We start from the raw sequence: 7,454 nt of genomic DNA, 5'->3' as shown, positions 1-7,454 counted from the left end.
GTGCCTTTTGTCCCTCCCTGCTACCTGGTTCCACCCAGCCCTCATCCCAAGACTGACAGGAGCAGTGACCATGGGGGTCAGTTCTGCTGGTTGCTCTATTTTGTGGCTCATGGAGTGGACTATGGGAGGAAAAGGAATGACTTCTTTAAGGCCGCACACCAGGCAGCAGTGCTGAGTCTGTACCTCCAAGCTCCAGGGTCCAAGATAAAATCACCCGCTTGACTGACTGCTCAGAGTAGATCGATGCTCCAGAAATAGTAATTGCTGGACTCGTGAGTCAGCTCAGAGGGCACCACCTGCCCAGAATATGCCAGTCCCTGCGTTCCGAAATCCCAGAACTGCGCAAGACAGCCGAACAACCTTAGTGAGTGTGGTGGCACATGCATGCCCTTAATCCTTGCATTCCGGGGGGGGGGGGCAGAAGGTGATCGCTGTGAGCTCAAGCCCAGCTTAGTCTACATGGTGAGTTCCAGAACAGCCAGGACTCCATAGATAGGCCCTGTCTCAAACTTAGCGGAAAGACCATTAACTCTTACTGCTCATTGGGTGTCAGGAGACACATACATATCAACTTATTTTCTTACACTTATTTATTTTTAAAACTATTTAATGTTACATGCTTGTATGTGTGCCTGCGTGTATGTTTGTGCATCTGGAGTGAGAAGTGGCATTAAGCACCTGGAACTGGAGCTACAGTTGTGAGCTGCCATGTGGATGCTGGGAACTGAACCTAGGACCTCTGCAAGAGCAGTTAGTGCTCTTAATGGCTGAGCCTTCTCTTCAGCTCCCTCAACTTAACGTTGAAATTGATCTGCACATGTGTGTATCCTGTGTGTGCATCTCTGTGTGTGTGAATGCAGGTGTGTATAAGCATCACGTACAGATCGGAGGACAACGATGGTGGATCTCTCCCTTCTGTCTCATTTGAGACATGGCCTCTCCTCATCAGCATAGAGCTAGCTGGCCCAGGAGCTTCTGGGATTCTCCCATCTCTACCTTCCATGTTTTTATTTCTTTTTAATCTTTCTAAAACAGAGTTATTTCATGTTTTAATTATGTGTCTCTGTGTCTTGTGTGGGTCTGTCATGTAAAAGCTGGTGCCTCTGGAGAACTAGAGGAGTTGGATCCCCCTGGAGCTGGAATTACAAGTAATTGTTAGCTGCCCAACATAAATCTCGCCGGCTCTCCGTAAAAGCAGTAAACACTCTCAACCGCGGAGCCATCTTTCTCCAGCTCTCTGCCTCCTATCTTGCTGTAGGAGGCCTGGGGTTGCAGGTGCTGCCCTAATCTGGCCCTGACTGTGGTTTTGAATCTCCGTGCTTGCACTGCAAGCATTTTCACCAACCCAGCCATCTCTCCAGTTCTCATTCCCACTTCTTCGCTCCTCTCAACAGCTTGTTTGGCTAAGCTGCTTGCTGGGGGTCCAAACACTGAACTGGGGGCTGGAGCCAGAGCATCTCCATGGTGCACTGATGCAGGTCATCATTGCCCCACGTGCTCAGAACAGTGACTTAATGAATAGGTGAAGGATGCCTCAGTGGCCACAGTGTTCCTTCAGACCCTAACGGGGCACATTTGGGCTCTGGGCCTGCAACAGCTTGGACGAGTGATTTTAGTAGTTCTCCCAAGCTCTAGAAGGAGCTCTTGGCTTCCTGCTTCCCGTCCCGTCTGTCATGCAATGGAATGGAAGATAAATCATCCATCAGACCCTTTGTTACATTTTCCCTGAATCCGTGGGCAGAGACCCAGGGTGCCACGTGGGTGGGTCAGAGTCTCATGGTGTCCTTCGAGGCGAATCTTGGGAGGGTTTCCTGACACTCCCTCCTCCAGACCTCCTGGTGGGTTTTTGTTTGGTGCTAAGATTTCACGTCTCTCTGACGGTAGCAAGGGTCCAGAAGAGCAGGACGGTCTTGGGGTAAGACTCCGAGTATCTGGAGTACTGAGAGTCTCCACTATTCTCACCCAGTGCCATTTTGTGGGCTTTCTTGAAAAAGTTAAAAGATAGACCTTGTCTGCCCTGCCACCCCCACCTCTCATCTGTCTGGCTTGCTGAATCTCTCCCTTGTGCATCCCAGCAGGGAAACTCGCCCCTCCCAGCTTTGTTTTCTGTAAGGGGAATGCTGGGGACAGGAGCAAAAGTGTCACCCACTGGGAGATGAGAGAAATGGCATTGGCCTCCATCCCAGAACCTTCCTTTCAGCGTGGAGGAAACAGGGTGGTCCTCAAAAACCTCTGATTCTTTCCATTAGGGTGGGGACAGTGAGGGAGAAGCTGGGAAGCGTTCAAGGCCGTTCTTGGCTACGTAGCAAATTTAAGGCTAATCTGGAATATATGAGACCCTTTCTAAAGAGAAGTGGACAGGACGGGAACGGATCCGTCAACTTTCTTGGAGTGTTCTCCACCCCCACCCCCCATCCATGCCCCATGCAACATACAGAGACCGATTTCCCACCCGTCTCCTCCGGGAACCCTGGTTGGGGGATTTAAAGAGACACCCCCTGCGGGACTCGGCCACCCTAAACTAAGTCTGGGAGTCCGAGGACCTCGTCCTGGCCCCGCCTCCCGCCGGACGGCGCAGGACGCGGGGAGGAGAGCCCGGGAGGGGGGGCGAGGACCGCCCCGAGAAGGGGCGTGTGGCCCGGGCCGCTGGCTAGCGAGCGGTCCACCAGTAGGGGAGGGCAGAAAGTTCGCGTCCCCAACCGACGGACTTGAGCGCGGGCGCGGCGAGCAGCGGGAGGCGGCGGCGGCCGGCAGAGGCGCGGCCGGGGCATGGACAGCGCGGCCGCCGCCTTCGCCCTGGACCCGCCGGCGCCCGGCCCGGGGCCCCCGCCCGCACCCGGTGATTGCGCCCAGGCGCGCAAGAACTTCTCGGTGAGCCATCTCCTGGACCTGGAGGAGGTGGCGGCGGCCGGGCGCAGGGTTGCCGGGCCGGTGGCGGGGCCCGAGGCGCGAGAGGGAGCGACGCGCGAGCCGTCCGGGGGCAGCAGCGGCAGCGAGGCGGCGCCGCAGGACGGTGAGTGTGCGGCGTGGGAACCAGCCGGGGGCTGAAGACTTGGGCTGCGGGACTGGGAGCTACCGGGATCCCTTCCCTGAGAAACTCGGGCAGGGAGGGCTCACTGGCTGAGGGATCCCCGGGCTGCGGGACTCCGGGGTGGGCGGAGGGACTCACTGACTGTGGGGATCCAGACTCTGGGACTCCTAGGCTGAGGAATATTCGGCTTGTAAGATTATGGGATCCTCGGATACTGGGACCCCCACCCCCAGCTGCGAGATCGAAGCTACAGAGACCCGTAGCTTACAGGATCCCTGAGCTGCGGGACCCCGACCGTGGAACTGGGGTGTGGGACACACGGTTTGCGATACTGTGGCTATGGGCCCCAGCTCCAGGAACCCGTTACCTGCGGGATCCCAGCTGCTGGCTTGTTCACAACGGGAGCTACAGTCCCAGAAGTTACTGCCCAGTGGTGAGCTGCTGTTGTCTCAAAAGCTCCTCCTTCGGAGGGGACCCTCTTTGAATCAGATCCACTTACAGTCGTGTGACTTCATGAAAACTCGCTGCCCTTGCATCCCATACCCACCTACCCTCAGAAGCTGGTGCTGTTGGGGAAACTGAGGCTGTGAAAAGGTCAAGTCACTGAGTCAAACTCGGTTCAGCCCCTCTGAGCTAAGACAGGTCTTATGGTTTGTGGGGTGGGCCTGCCTGCACAACCACACCCTTCGGTTCGGTTTGGGGTGGAGGAATTCTCAGAGGAGGATACCCAGCTAGTCCTGTTTCCCCTGCAAAGGTTAAAGGTCATCTGGAAGGGGCTTTAAAAACAAACAACCCATCCAAATACCACACACACACACACACACACACACACACACACACACACACAATCACACAGGATTGTAGCGTCTTCAGCTCTGTTTTTCAAAAAAGATGGAGAAGTTGGTGGGAAATAAGATGTGGGGCTAGGCTTGGGGGAGGGGCGACTGGGAATGAAGGATTCCAGTGACACAAAAGTCCCAGTCTGGATCCTGTTGGTGAGGAGCAGGGCAGGAAGATGGCCAGAATCACCAAAATCACCTAGGTGCTGGAGAGGGGTGTCTGAGGCTAACACCTCTGTCCCCTAGCTCTGGGACTTTACTGTCCTGCTGGCTGTGCTGAGACACCTGTCTGTCTATAGATCCCCAGTGTGTGTAGAGGTGATGAGAGAGGAGTTGGCATCTCCCCACCTCCCCTCCCACCCTAAACACTCACTTCCTGTCCTAGGCTCAGGGTGGGAGGGGGGTACTCAGGCAGGCTGGGAAGCCAGAGGTGATGGTGGCATTCTCTGAAACCAAGCCTGTGAACATGTGTGTCCTGGGACATCCAGGAAGCACCGCCTGATAACATCCACTGCGTCCAGACCGGGTTGGGCAGCCATGCATGGCGCTCAGCCCCAGGAAGCCGCTGCCTTTGGTGCTGGTGACCACTTCCCACCATTCGCAGGGGCCCGGCCACTCTCTTCCCTCGGGTGTTGGGTGATGGATGATGAGTGAGCTGACAGTCCCCGGAGTCAGGTTTTAGATCCCGGATGGAAAAGTAGAGGGAAGAGGGCCAGTTCCGGCCAGAAGAAAAGTGAGGTATGATATGCTCCGTGGTCTCTGGTTTCAGCTTGGTGACTGAGGCGGTGGCACGTGACAAAGGGAAAAATAAAATCAAGGTGATGGGGACGAAGGAGAGTACACTGGCATTCTGGTATAAGAGGACAGAGGTACTGGCCCTGGTAGGAGACAGGCAGTACAAGCTCTGATTTCTTTGTCACATAGCCTACCACGGAGATTCTCAGTCTGTGGGTTATGACCCCTTCACCAAACCTTTATCTCCAAAAATACTTACGTTATGATTCATATCATAGCAAAATTACAGTTACGAAATAGCAACGAAAATTTAATGGTCAGGGTCACCACAACATGAGGAACTGTATTAAAGAGTCGCAGTGTTAGGAGGGTTGAGAACCACTGGTCTACAAGGTCCCTAAATGGACGCCCCTCCCCATGCACACCCCGGAGAATCCAGATTGCCAGTGTCAGCTAGTGTGTGAGTACCCAGATGGTGCCATTGGCAGCTCTAGGAAGCTGGGTGGGTAGTGGGTGTCCCCTGTGGCCTTGGTATCTGGCCAGACTCATGAGAACTGCCAGACTTTTCCTGGGGTGCAGCTTCTTGCACACTGGGGTGTCTGAGGACACAGGACATGCTGGGTGTGGGGTCAGGTGGGAGATCCAAGGCTGGGCTCAAGAAATCACTCCTTGTCTTGGAAATTATAGCCAGCCTTTGCTCCTGGGACAGCAGTGGTTCAGGGGTACCATGCCAAGTGTCCCTCTGGGTTGGAGTCTACAGACAGAAAGTAGAGGAAGGAGAGGCTGAGGCGACTTCCTGTCATCCCCTTGGTTAATTGTCCCTTTCCGCGTCCATGGTTTGGTTTCACAGTCCCAAGGCCTCTAAAGAGCAGGAAGAAGGGACCTGTCCTTTCCACATCCCTCGGAGCCCAGCCTGAATGGTTGGAACTGGTGGAAAGAGGGTACCAGGAGGAGGAGGAGCTTAGAGGCCCGGAGTACACAACACCCTGGCTCCATCCCCAGCACTAGAAGAGAGAGAGGAAGGCGGGGGGGGGGGTCATGGAAGGATGGGAGGAAAATAGACAGACCTTGGGGTGCCAGGACTCCCCCCCAGGGCAGCACATGTGGGCAGCGGGCTGTGCTTTAACTCCAATCCTGAGCCTTCGGCACCTCCAGGGCACAAGCACTCTTGAAAGCCAATCTCCCTGTGTTCTTTGCAGGGTGGAGATGCCCCCTAATAGAAACATACAGGTTACTGGTGGGGGGAGAGAGAACTCTTGTTTTCATCCTGACAGTTTAAAAAACCAAGCCAAACCAACCAATTGAGCAACAAACTAAAATCCTTCTGTTTTTTGAAAGTCACTGGTAGCCCCAGCCCATGTCTGCCAATGACGTTCCAAGCCCTTGCTCCCCACAGAACTGGCTGAGTAGGCTGAGGCTTCGCTAGTGACTCAGAACAAACTGGGGTCTCAAGTTCCTCCCGAACCAAATGCTGAGCTATGCCAAGCACGTTAGGAAAATAAACCCTCGTTCTCTGCCTTTGCGATGGCATACAACAAAAGAAACCACATTAATAACCTCGAGTTTCTTGAAAGCATTCCCTCCTGTGGACAAGGCGGAAACCAGGCCATGGACACGCTGAGAAAATAAACATGGCCCCAGGAGCTAGGCAGAGAGGCCTGAGTCAGGGCAGGCTGGGCCCTGCTTGGTGCTGGTACCTGTTTGGAGAAGCTTAGGATGCTGGGTTGTGAGACTAAGTGGATCTCACAAGGGTTGTGTGGGTACATTTTAGGTGATGGGACACCTGCAATCCGATAAGGTCCTGGGGGAGCTGGGCCCTTGTAAGCTGAGTGGCTGCTGGTAATTGGGGGGACCTGCACCTTCTCTGTGCTAAACGAGACCAAAGGGCCAGCTGGACGTGCTGAGGAATCACTGGGTTCCAGAGATGATAGATTTCCAATCTATCAGTTTTCATTTCATTGTCATTTTGGTTTTCTGACTGTCTCATGTCACCCAGGCTGGCCTCAAACTTGCGACATAACTGAGACTAGCCTTGAATTCCTTATCCTCTTCCTCCACCCCGAGTACTGGGGTTGTAGGCATGGAGCGTGCCCCATCTTCAGTTCATCTTTGCTGTGCTAACACATGGCTAGTCTGGGATTTACCATGGCCCGCTGTAAGTGCACAGTCCAGGAATATCCTTGTACTGCAGAGGTCCCTTTCTGCCACACCCAGCTCCCCTGTAGTCCGGTCCCCATATTATTTTCCCATGAACCTGACCACATGAGGTCCCTCTACAGTGTTTGTCCCTTTGTGTCTGGTTATTTCGTTCTGAGTTCACCCATGTGCCATAGGTTCAAACTCCTGTCCTTTACAGGGCTGAATAGTGTTTCAGTGTGTGGCTGGACTGTAGTTCACTTGTCCGCTTGACAGTGGACGGTGATTATAGGCCGTGCTTCTTTGAGCATGGGTAAACCTGCAAAGGCCTCTGTACTTCTCCTAATGGAATTATTAGGTTATGTGGTAATTCATAATTAATATATATGGTTTTTTTTTTTTTTGGATTTTCGAGACAGGGTTTCTCTGTACTTTTTTTTTTTTTTTTTTTTTTCGAGACAGGGTTTCTCTGTGGCTTTGGAGCCTGTCCTGGAACTAGCTCTGTAGACCAGGCTGGTCTCGAACTCACAGAGATCCACCTGTCTCTGCCTCCCGAGTGCTGGGATTAAAGGCGTGCACCACCACCGCCCGGCCCTTTTTTTTTTTAAGATTTATTTATTTATTATGTATACAACATTCCTTCTGTATATGCTTGCATGCCAGAAGAGGGCACCAGATCTCATTATAGATGGCTGTGAGCCACCATGTGGTTG

At 53.6% G+C, this 7,454-nt stretch overlaps 1 protein-coding gene across 1 annotated transcript in view; it reads left to right on the top strand.

Annotated features, from left to right (window-relative positions):
- Positions 1 to 2,699: 2,699 nt before the first annotated feature.
- Positions 2,700 to 7,454, top strand: part of Prrx2 (paired related homeobox 2) — a 37,955-nt gene continuing 33,200 nt past the window's right edge. The window contains exon 1 of the mRNA XM_005346119.2: positions 2,700 to 3,013. Coding sequence (XP_005346176.1) covers positions 2,770 to 3,013 — 244 coding nt within the window. The 5' untranslated portion in view covers positions 2,700 to 2,769. The remainder of the gene's footprint in view (positions 3,014 to 7,454) is intronic.

Source organism: Microtus ochrogaster, chromosome 4 (assembly GCF_000317375.1).
Source record: "Microtus ochrogaster isolate Prairie Vole_2 chromosome 4, MicOch1.0, whole genome shotgun sequence".
NCBI classification, from domain to species: domain Eukaryota; kingdom Metazoa; phylum Chordata; class Mammalia; order Rodentia; family Cricetidae; genus Microtus; species Microtus ochrogaster.
The sequence above is the reverse complement of the archived record's forward strand: the minus strand, read 5'-3'. Positions and strand labels throughout refer to the sequence as shown.